The 12,344-nt window shown below is 43.1% G+C and overlaps 1 protein-coding gene across 1 annotated transcript in view; it reads left to right on the top strand.

Moving 5' to 3' along the window:
• The window catches only part of LOC134910939 (amine sulfotransferase-like), a 146,644-nt gene extending 135,870 nt beyond the window's left edge, over positions 1 to 10,774 (top strand). The window contains exon 5 of the mRNA XM_063919331.1: positions 10,416 to 10,774. Within this exon, the coding sequence (XP_063775401.1) occupies positions 10,416 to 10,546 (131 nt within the window). The 3' untranslated portion in view covers positions 10,547 to 10,774. The remainder of the gene's footprint in view (positions 1 to 10,415) is intronic.
• The last annotated feature ends 1,570 nt before the right edge of the window (positions 10,775 to 12,344 follow it).

The raw sequence follows: 12,344 nt of genomic DNA, 5'->3' as shown, positions 1-12,344 counted from the left end.
CTCCTTGCACAAACTGGCTCTACAGAGGCAAGATGTCCACCTCATCATCATCCTCCGATACATCACCGTGTACATCCCCCTCCTCACAGATTATCAATTCGTCCCCACTGGAATCCACCATCTCAGCTCCCTGTGTACTTTGTGGAGGCAATTGCTGCTGGTCAATGTCTCCACGGAGGAATTGATTATAATTCATTTTAATGAACATCATCTTCTCCACATTTTCTGGATGTAACCTCGTCCGCCGATTGCTGACAAGGTGAGCGGCGGCACTAAACACTCTTTCGGAGTACACACTTGTGGGAGGGCAACTTAGGTAGAATAAAGCCAGTTTGTGCAAGGGCCTCCAAATTGCCTCTTTTTCCTGCCAGTATAAGTACGGACTGTGTGACGTGCCTACTTGGATGCGGTCACTCATATAATCCTCCACCATTCTTTCAATGGTGAGAGAATCATATGCAGTGACAGTAGACGACATGTCCGTAATCGTTGTCAGGTCCTTCAGTCCGGACCAGATGTCAGCATCAGCAGTCGCTCCAGACTGCCCTGCATCACCGCCAGCGGGAGGGCTCGGAATTCTGAGCCTTTTCCTCGCACCCCCAGTTGCGGGAGAATGTGAAGGAGGAGATGTTGACAGGTCGCGTTCCGCTTGACTTGACAATTTTCTCACCAGCAGGTCTTTGAACCCCAGCAGACTTGTGTCTGCCGGAAAGAGAGATCCAAGGTAGGCTTTAAATCTAGGATCGAGCATGGTGGCCAAAATGTAGTGCTCTGATTTCAACAGATTGACCACCCGTGAATCCTTGTTAAGCGAATTAAGGGCTCCATCCACAAGTCCCACATGCCTAGCGGAATCGCTCTGTGTTAGCTCCTCCTTCAATGTCTCCAGCTTCTTCTGCAAAAGCCTGATGAGGGGAATGACCTGACTCAGGCTGGCAGTGTCTGAACTGACTTCACGTGTGGCAAGTTCAAAGGGCATCAGAACCTTGCACAATGTTGAAATCATTCTCCACTGCGCTTGAGACAGGTGCATTCCACCTCCTATATCGTGCTGAATTGTATAGGCTTGAATGGCCTTTTGCTGCTCCTCCAACCTCTGAAGCATATAGAGGGTTGAATTCCACCTCGTTACCACTTCTTGCTTCAGATGATGGCAGGGCAGGTTCAGTTGTTTTTGGTGGTGCTCCAGTCTTCTGTACGTGGTGCCTGTACACCGAAAGTGTCCCGCAATTCTTCTGGCCACCGACAGCATCTCTTGCACACCCCTGTCGTTTTTTAAAAAATTCTGCACCACCAAATTCAAGGTATGTGCAAAACATGGGACGTGCTGGAATTTGCCCATATTTAATGCACACACAATATTGCTGGCGTTGTCCGATGCCACAAATCCACAGGAGAGTCCAATTGGGGTAAGCCATTCCGCGATGATCTTCCTCAGTTGCCGTAAGAGGTTTTCAGCTGTGTGCGTATTCTGGAAAGCGGTGATACAAAGCGTAGCCTGCCTAGGAAAGAGTTGGCGTTTGCGAGATGCTGCTACTGGTGCCGCCGCTGCTGTTCTTGCGGCGGGAGTCCATACATCTACCCAGTGGGCTGTCACAGTCATATAGTCCTGACCCTGCCCTGCTCCACTTGTCCACATGTCCGTGGTTAAGTGGACATTGGGTACAACTGCATTTTTTAGGACACTGGTGAGTCTTTTTCTGATGTCCGTGTACATTCTCGGTATCGCCTGCCTAGAGAAGTGGAACCTAGATGGTATTTGGTAACGGGGGCACACTGCCTCAATAAATTGTCTAGTTCCCTGTGAACTAACGGCGGATACCGGACGCACGTCTAACACCAACATAGTTGTCAAGGCCTCAGTTATCCGCTTTGCAGCAGGATGACTGCTGTGATATTTCATCTTCCTCGCAAAGGACTGTTGGACAGTCAATTGCTTACTGGAAGTAGTACAAGTGGGCTTACGACTTCCCCTCTGGGATGACGATCGACTCCCAGCAGCAACAACAGCAGCGCCAGCAGCAGTAGGCATTACACTCAAGGATGCATCGGAGGAATCCCAGGCAGGAGAGGACTGGTCATAATTGCCAGTGACATGGCCTGCAGGACTATTGGCATTCCTGGGTAAGGAGGAAATTGACACTGAGGGAGTTGGTGGGGTGGTTTGCGTGAGCTTGGTTACAAGAGGAAGGGATTTACTGGTCAGTGGACTGCTTCCGCTGTCACCCAAAGTTTTTGAACTTGTCACTGACTTATTATGAATGCGCTGCAGGTGACGTATAAGGGAGGATGTTCCGAGGTGGTTAACGTCCTTACCCCTACTTATTACAGCTTGACAAAGGCAACACACGGCTTGACACCTGTTGTCCGCATTTCTGTTGAAATACTTCCACACCGAAGAGCTGATTTTTTTGGTATTTTCACCAGGCATGTCAATGGCCATATTCCTCCCACGGACAACAGGTGTCTCCCCGGGTGCCTGACTTAAACAAACCACCTCACCATCAGAATCCTCCTGGTCAATTTCCTCCCCAGCGCCAGCAACACCCATATCCTCCTCATCCTGGTGTACTTCAACACTGACATCTTCAATCTGACTATCAGGAACTGGACTGCGGGTGCTCCTTCCAGCACTTGCAGGGGGCGTGCAAATGGTGGAAGGCGCATGCTCTTCATGTCCAGTGTTGGGAAGGTCAGGCATCGCAACCGACACAATTGGACTCTCCTTGTGGATTTGGGATTTTGAAGAACGCACAGTTCTTTGCGGTGCTTTTGCCAGCTTGAGTCTTTTCATTTTTCTAGCGAGAGGCTGAGTGCTTCCATCCTGTGAAGCTGAACCACTAGCCATGAACATAGGCCAGGGCCTCAGCCGTTCCTTGCCACTCCGTGTGGTAAATGGCATATTGGCAAGTTTACGCTTCTCCTCCGACAATTTTATTTTAGGTTTTGGAGTTTTTTTTTTACTGATATTTGGTGTTTTGGATTTTACATGCTCTGTACTATGACATTGGGCATCGGCCTTGGCAGACGACGTTGCTGGCATTTCATCGTCTCGGCCATGACTAGTGGCAGCAGCTTCAGCACGAGGTGGAAGTGGATCTTGATCTTTCCCTAATTTTGGAACCTCAACATTTTTGTTCTCCATATTTTAATAGGCACAACTAAAAGGCACCTCAGGTAAACAATGGAGATGGATGGATACTAGTATACTTATGGTTGGACTGCCGAGTGCCGACACAGAGGTAGCTACAGCCGTGGACTACCGTACTGTGTCTGCTGCTAATATAGACTGGATGATAATGAGATGAAATCAGTATATATGTATATATAATATCACTAGTACTGCAGCCGGACAGGTATATATTATATATTTATTATGTAATGACTGATGACGGACCTGCTGGACACTGTCAGCTCAGCAGCACCGCAGACTGCTACAGTAAGCTACTATAGTAGTATGTATAAAGAAGAAAGAAAAAAAAAACAACCACGGGTAGGTGGTATACAATTATGGATGGACTGCCGAGTGCCGACACAGAGGTAGCTACAGCCGTGGACTAACGTACTGTGTCTGCTGATAATATAGACTGGATGATAATGAGATGAAATCAATATATATGTATATATAATATCACTAGTACTGCAGCCGGACAGGTATATATTATATATTTATTATGTAATGACTGATGACGGACCTGCTGGACACTGTCAGCTCAGCAGCACCGCAGACTGCTACAGTAAGCTACTATAGTAGTATGTATAAAGAAGAAAGAAAAAAAAAACAACCACGGGTAGGTGGTATACAATTATGGATGGACTGCCGAGTGCCGACACAGAGGTAGCTACAGCCGTGGACTAACGTACTGTGTCTGCTGATAATATAGACTGGATGATAATGAGATGAAATCAATATATATGTATATATAATATCACTAGTACTGCAGCCGGACAGGTATATATTATATATTTATTATGTAATGACTGATGACGGACCTGCTGGACACTGTCAGCTCAGCAGCACCGCAGACTGCTACAGTAAGCTACTATAGTAGTATGTATAAAGAAGAAAGAAAAAAACAACAACCACGGGTAGGTGGTATACAATTATGGATGGACTGCCGAGTGCCGACACAGAGGTAGCTACAGCAGTGGACTAACGTACTGTGTCTGCTGATAATATAGACTGGATGATAATGAGATGAAATCAATATATATGTATATATAATATCACTAGTACTGCAGCCGGACAGGTATATATTATATATTTATTATGTAATGACTGATGACGGACCTGCTGGACACTGTCAGCTCAGCAGCACCGCAGATGCTACAGTAAGCTACTATAGTAGTATGTATAAAGAAGAAAGAAAGAAAAAAACAACCACGGGTAGGTGGTATACAATTATGGATGGACTGCCGAGTGCCGACACAGAGGTAGCTACAGCCGTGGACTACCGTACTGTGTCTGCTGCTAATATAGACTGGATGATAATGAGATGAAATCAATATATATGTATATATAATATCACTAGTACTGCAGCCGGACAGGTATATATTATATATTTATTATGTAATGACTGATGACGGACCTGCTGGACACTGTCAGCTCAGCAGCACCGCAGACTGCTACAGTAAGCTACTATAGTAGTATGTATAAAGAAGAAAAAAAAAAAAACAACCACGGGTAGGTGGTATACAATTATGGATGGACTGCCGAGTGCCGACACAGAGGTAGCTACAGCCGTGGACTAACGTACTGTGTCTGCTGATAATATAGACTGGATGATAATGAGATGAAATCAATATATATGTATATATAATATCACTAGTACTGCAGCCGGACAGGTATATATTATATATTTATTATGTAATGACTGATGACGGACCTGCTGGACACTGTCAGCTCAGCAGCACCGCAGACTGCTACAGTAAGCTACTATAGTAGTATGTATAAAGAAGAAAAAAAAAAAAAAACAACCACGGGTAGGTGGTATACAATTATGGATGGACTGCCGAGTGCCGACACAGAGGTAGCTACAGCCGTGGACTAACGTACTGTGTCTGCTGATAATATAGACTGGATGATAATGAGATGAAATCAATATATATGTATATATAATATCACTAGTACTGCAGCCGGACAGGTATATATTATATATTTATTATGTAATGACTGATGACGGACCTGCTGGACACTGTCAGCTCAGCAGCACCGCAGACTGCTACAGTAAGCTACTATAGTAGTATGTATAAAGAAGAAAGAAAAAAAAAACAACCACGGGTAGGTGGTATACAATTATGGATGGACTGCCGAGTGCCGACACAGAGGTAGCTACAGCCGTGGACTAACGTACTGTGTCTGCTAATAATATAGACTGGATGATAATGAGGTGAAATCAATATATATGTATATATAATATCACTAGTACTGCAGCCGGACAGGTATATATTATATATTTATTATGTAATGACTGATGACGGACCTGCTGGACACTGTCAGCTCAGCAGCACCGCAGACTGCTACAGTAAGCTACTATAGTAGTATGTATAAAGAAGAAAGAAAAAAAAAACAACCACGGGTAGGTGGTATACAATTATGGATGGACTGCCGAGTGCCGACACAGAGGTAGCTACAGCCGTGGACTACCGTACTGTGTCTGCTGCTAATATAGACTGGATGATAATGAGATGAAATCAATATATATGTATATATAATATCACTAGTACTGCAGCCGGACAGGTATATATTATATATTTATTATGTAATGACTGATGACGGACCTGCTGGACACTGTCAGCTCAGCAGCACCGCAGACTGCTACAGTAAGCTACTATAGTAGTATGTATAAAGAAGAAAGAAAAAAAAAACAACCACGGGTAGGTGGTATACAATTATGGATGGACTGCCGAGTGCCGACACAGAGGTAGCTACAGCCGTGGACTAACGTACTGTGTCTGCTGATAATATAGACTGGATGATAATGAGATGAAATCAATATATATGTATATATAATATCACTAGTACTGCAGCCGGACAGGTATATATTATATATTTATTATGTAATGACTGATGACGGACCTGCTGGACACTGTCAGCTCAGCAGCACCGCAGACTGCTACAGTAAGCTACTATAGTAGTATGTATAAAGAAGAAAGAAAAAAAAAACAACCACGGGTAGGTGGTATACAATTATGGATGGACTGCCGAGTGCCGACACAGAGGTAGCTACAGCCGTGGACTAACGTACTGTGTCTGCTGATAATATAGACTGGATGATAATGAGATGAAATCAATATATATGTATATATAATATCACTAGTACTGCAGCCGGACAGGTATATATTATATATTTATTATGTAATGACTGATGACGGACCTGCTGGACACTGTCAGCTCAGCAGCACCGCAGACTGCTACAGTAAGCTACTATAGTAGTATGTATAAAGAAGAAATAAAAAAACAACAACCACGGGTAGGTGGTATACAATTATGGATGGACTGCCGAGTGCCGACACAGAGGTAGCTACAGCCGTGGACTAACGTACTGTGTCTGCTGATAATATAGACTGGATGATAATGAGATGAAATCAATATATATGTATATATAATATCACTAGTACTGCAGCCGGACAGGTATATATTATATATTTATTATGTAATGACTGATGACGGACCTGCTGGACACTGTCAGCTCAGCAGCACCGCAGACTGCTACAGTAAGCTACTATAGTAGTATGTATAAAGAAGAAAGAAAAAAAAAACAACCACGGGTAGGTGGTATACAATTATGGATGGACTGCCGAGTGCCGACACAGAGGTAGCTACAGCCGTGGACTAACGTACTGTGTCTGCTGATAATATAGACTGGATGATAATGAGATGAAATCAATATATATGTATATATAATATCACTAGTACTGCAGCCGGACAGGTATATATTATATATTTATTATGTAATGACTGATGACGGACCTGCTGGACACTGTCAGCTCAGCAGCACCGCAGACTGCTACAGTAAGCTACTATAGTAGTATGTATAAAGAAGAAAGAAAAAAAAAAAAACACGGGTAGGTGCTAGGTGGTATACAATATTATATATATATTATATACAATTATATATATATATATATATAATATATATTAAACTCATAAACTGGTGGTGATTATTAAACTGGTGGTCAGGTCACTGGTCACACTATCAGCAACTTGCAAGTAGTACTCCTGAGTCCTAAGCAGACAATCACAATATATATTATACTGGTGGTCAGTGTGGTCACAAACAATGGCAGTGTGGCTGGCACTCTGGCTGCAAAAGTGTGCACTGTATGTTATATGTAGTCCTGAGTCCTGCTCTCAGACTCTAACTGCTCCCCACTGTCAGTGTCTCCCCCACAAGTCAGATAATACAGTCACACTATCTCTCTCTATCACTTCAGCAAGTACTAGTAGTAGTAGTACTCCTCCTAATGCTCCCCAAATTACTACTGTGTCTCTCTCTGTCTCACTCTCTTCTCGAATCTCTATAAACGGAGAGGACGCCAGACACGTCCTCTCCCTATGAATCTCAATGCACGTGTGAAAAATGGCGGCGACGCGCGGCTCCTTATATAGAATCCGAGTCTCGCGATAGAATCCGAGCCTCGCGAGAATCCGACAGCGTGATGATGACGTTCGGGCGCGCTCGGGTTAACCGAGCAAGGCGGGAAGATCCGAGTCGCTCGGACCCGTGTAAAAAAAACTGAAGTTCGGGCGGGTTTGGATTCCGAGGAACCGAACCCGCTCATCTCTAATTTATATATGACATTAATATTGCCCCACAGCTGTCCCCACTCTGTGTACTGTGGCAGGTGGGGAGTTTGCCTGGGGCGGTACACCCATCAAACCGTAACGCAGGTGTCCCACGGCGAGCTCAGGGAGGACAGAAACCTCCTGTGGAGCAGAAGAGCAGTGCATAATATTGCTAAAATGAATATATGTGGGCATATTTATTACAGGTGAAATTAGAATATCATGCAGAAGTTAATTTATTTCAGTAATTCAACTTGAAAGGTGAATTTAATATATTATATAGACTCATTACATGCAAAATTAGATATTTCAAGCCTTTATTTGATATAATTTTGATGATTGTGGCTTACAGTTTAAGATAACCCCAAATCCAAAATCTCGGAAAATTTGAATATTATATAAAATCAATAAAAAAGGGATTTTAAATACAGAAATGTCAGCCCTCTGAAAAGTATAATCATGCATATGTACTCAGTACTTGGTTTGGGCCCCTTTTGCATGAATTACTGCCTCAATGTGGTGTGGCATGGATTCTATCAGCCTGTGGCACTGCTGAGGTGTTATGAAAGACCAGGATGATTCAATAGCGGACTTCAGCTCTTCTGCATTGTTCAGTCTCATGTCCCTCATCTTTCTCTTGGCAATGCCCCATAGATTCTCTATGGGGTTCAGGTCAGGCGAGTTTGCTGGCAAATCCAGCATAGTAATCCCATGGTCATTGAACCAGGTTTTGGTACTTTTGGCAGTGTGGGCGGGTACCAAGTCCTGCTGGAAAATGAAATCAGCATCTCCATAAAGCTTGTCAGCTGAAGGGAGCATGAAGTGCTCTAAAATGTCCTGGTAGACGGCTGCGTTGACTCTGGACTTAATAAAGCACAGTGGACCAACACTAGCAGACAACATGGCTGCCCAAATCAATACAGACTGTGGAAACTTCACACTGGTCTTCAAGCATCTTGGATTGTGTGCCTCTCCATTCTTCCTCCGTACTCTGGGACCTTGGTTTCCAAATGAGATGCAAAATTTGCTCTCATCAGAAAAGAGGACTTTGGACCACTGAACAACAGACCAGTTTTTTTTTCTTGTCAGCAAAAGGTCATTCAAAAGTATGGGGGAGCTTCACAAGGAGTGGAATGAGGCTGGAGTTAGTGCATCAAGAGCCACCCCACACAGACGGATCCTGGGCATGGGCTTCAAATGTCATATTCCTCTTGTCAAACTGCTCCTGAACAACAAACAACGTCAAAAGCGTCTTATCTAGGCTAAAGAAAAAAGAGAATCTATGGGGAAATGCCAAGAAAAAATGAAAGACATTAGACCGAACAATGCAGAAGAGCTGAAGGCCGCTATTGTAGCATCCTGGTCATCTATAACACCTCAGCAGTGCCACAGGCTGATAGAACCCATGCCTCACCGCATTGAGGAACTAATTCATGCAAAAGGGGCCCAAACCAAGTACTGAGTACATATGCATGATTATACTTTTTATAGGGCCGACATTTCTGTATTTAAAATCCTTTTTTATTGATTTATGTAATATTCAAATTTTCAGAGATTTTGGATTTGGGGTTTTCTTAAGCTGTAAGACGCAATCATCAAAATTATAACAAATAAAGGCTTGAAATATCTCACTTTGCATGTAATGAGTCTACAGATGGAGCCTCCTTTTTCTTGGTCTGGGTGTGACTAGGTGCACCTAGTCACTGTGAGCGTCTACGTCTGGACGGATGGAGATGCGCCCCATTCACTTGAATGGAGAGTGTCTCCGTCCGCGCGCCTGGACAGATACGCTCTGAGTGGAAGCGTCTCTGTGCACTCCCAGCGTGACTAGGTGGACTGATCACCTAGTCACACCGGGAATGCACTAGGCAGGCAAAGATAACGGAGAATCCATCTGTATATAATATATTAGTTTCACCTTTTAAGTTGAATTACTGAAATAAATGAACTTTTGTATTTGTTTATGTTGTTATGTACCATTGAATTCAGTATCAAAAGCAATCGATATAGAAACAAAGAGTAGGATTAAAGCTGGGAGAATGGGAGAAAAAAAGTAATCCCCAATATACGCTTTAAATATGTAACTATTGGGTCTATTTAATAAGCCTTGGATGGATATAAAGTGCATGGACATAAAGTACCAGCCAACCAGCTCCTGTCATTTTTTAAACCCAGCTTGTGACATGGCGGTTAGACACTGATTGGTTGGTACTTTATCTCCGTGCACTGTATCTCCATCCAAGGCTTAGTAAATAGACCCCTAAGTGAGAAAGCGAAATTCTGCAATTTCTCCCAAGTCCAAGATTGTATCACTATCACTAATGCTACTGGTCTCTGTATTATGTATCCAGCTCCTTAGTTAATAAAGCACTGAGCAGCAACCGGCATTCGGGATCCTGACAGTCGAAATACTGACACCAGAATCTCGACTTACCTGACCCCTGTCGGGATTCTCTGCATTAGGATGCCATTGTTGTTTAAATGACCACCGGCATCCTTTCTGCCAGCATATTGTATGTATTCCCAGCAACCTGCCTCTGTATCCTAATTGCACATCTACAAGTTTAATCCAACAAGTGAATATACAGTATTACTGTATGTAATAGGTATGTGTCTCGTTCTGCAGGTATTATTGGGGACTGGAAAAATATGATGACTGTGGCACAAAGTGAGAGGATGGATGAGGTACTTAAAGAGAAGTTGAGGGATCTGCCAATCACATTTATCTGGGACATCAATGAGGAAATGGAATCCTAACCAGATCCAGGATGACAAATGACAATTATGATCATGATCTAGTTCTTGTATTTTTGGATAACAAATTAATGTGAATAAATAGGCATATTTTACTAATTTTCTTTTGTTGCAATATTAAATGGAAATTAAAAACGGATTCTAAATAAATATATGGAAAACAAAAGTATGTACTTAATTTCATATTATACAGGTGATTTTACTGCACATAACACAATTCATATATAGAACTGATGGTACTTTGTTATTAAAGAAACAACCTTTAATAACTATTATTTTGTCTGATTTTTATCATCATGCTATTAACTGTGTTTCCAAAACATCTTATTAATAAAAACCATAATATTTTGGTTTGTAGCATTTAAATTTGTATTTAATCAAATACTAAAAGTATAGATGAGCAGTTCCGATTCTATGGAATCTGAACCACTCCATCGCTGGGGATCCGAGCACACCCGAGCCGCAGCTCGGTTGTTCCCACCAGACTCAGATCCCGGTGCGAGGCCGAAAGTCATTATTCTGGCGTCGGATTCTTGTGAGTCCTGCAACCAATTTGTCAACGCTTGGTGACTCCAATTCTTTTTCCAGGATTCCTCAGAAGAATCGTTGAGAGCTAGGCCTGCTGCTGTGGTTGGATCTTCATCCCAGAAGTGGACCAAGAAAAATGCTAGTAGTTGTTTAACAAAATCATTGACTGTTAAACAATCCTTTGCAAGGGGAAGTAAGTATGACAGCTCTTACCCAGTCGCACAGCAGATCACTGACGCCATGATTGCTATGCTTCTATTAGATCTGCGTCCAATAGCCACCATTAATGCAGTGAGTTTTACACAGTTAATTGAGGTCCTGTGTCCCCAATAGCAAATTCCATCTCAGTTCCATCTTACCCAAAAAGCCATTCCTCGGCTGTACCAGGACGTTAAATAAAATCTAATCATTGCCCTACAAGATGTCATTGTACCCACTGTCCACTTAATCACAGATATGTGGACAAGCGGTAGTGGGCAAACGAAAGATTACATGACTGTGACAGTCACTGGGTGGGTGATTTGCCTTCATCAGTAGAAGCAGTATCTAACCAACAACGCCGGCTCATTCAGAGGCAGGCTACGCTGTGTATCACTGGCTTCACTAAGAGGCATACCGCTGGCAACCTCTTAGAAAAACTGAGGGATGTCATAACAACATGGCTTACCCCACTTGGACTCTCCTCAGGATTTGTGGTTTCTGATAACGCCACATATATTGTGAAAGCATTACAGCTGAGTGACTTCCAACACATCCCCTGTTTTGCTCATATGGTCAACTTGGTGGCACAGGGTTTTTTTTATTAAATGACAGGGGCATGCAAGAGATGCTGCCTGAGGCCCAAAAGATTTTGGGACATTTTTAGCATCCAGGAACAGCATGCAGGAGATTGCAGCACCTGCAAGGACAGTTCAATTTGCCCTGTCATCAACTGAAGCAAGAGGTGGTAACAAGGTGGAACTCCACCCTTTATATGCTTCAGTGGATGGAGGAACAGCAAAACACCATCCATGTCTATACAACAAGCCATGACTTTGGGGAAGGAGGGGGAATGTACTTTAGCCCAGCACAGTGGAGAGTCAATTTTGTCTTGTGCAAGGTGCTGAAACCCTTTGGAGTAGCCACTTGTGAAGAGCCAGGTGATTCCCCTTATTAGACTTTTGGAAAATCAGCTAGTGAAGTCCTTGATTAGTTTTGCCAGGATACACGGGTTGCCTAAAATCTTGAAATCAGATCACTACATTTTTGCAACTGTACTTGATCCTAGGTTTAA

This window comes from Pseudophryne corroboree, chromosome 4 (assembly GCF_028390025.1).
Source record: "Pseudophryne corroboree isolate aPseCor3 chromosome 4, aPseCor3.hap2, whole genome shotgun sequence".
Lineage (NCBI taxonomy): Eukaryota > Metazoa > Chordata > Amphibia > Anura > Myobatrachidae > Pseudophryne > Pseudophryne corroboree.
This window is presented reverse-complemented; position numbering and strand designations above follow the sequence as displayed.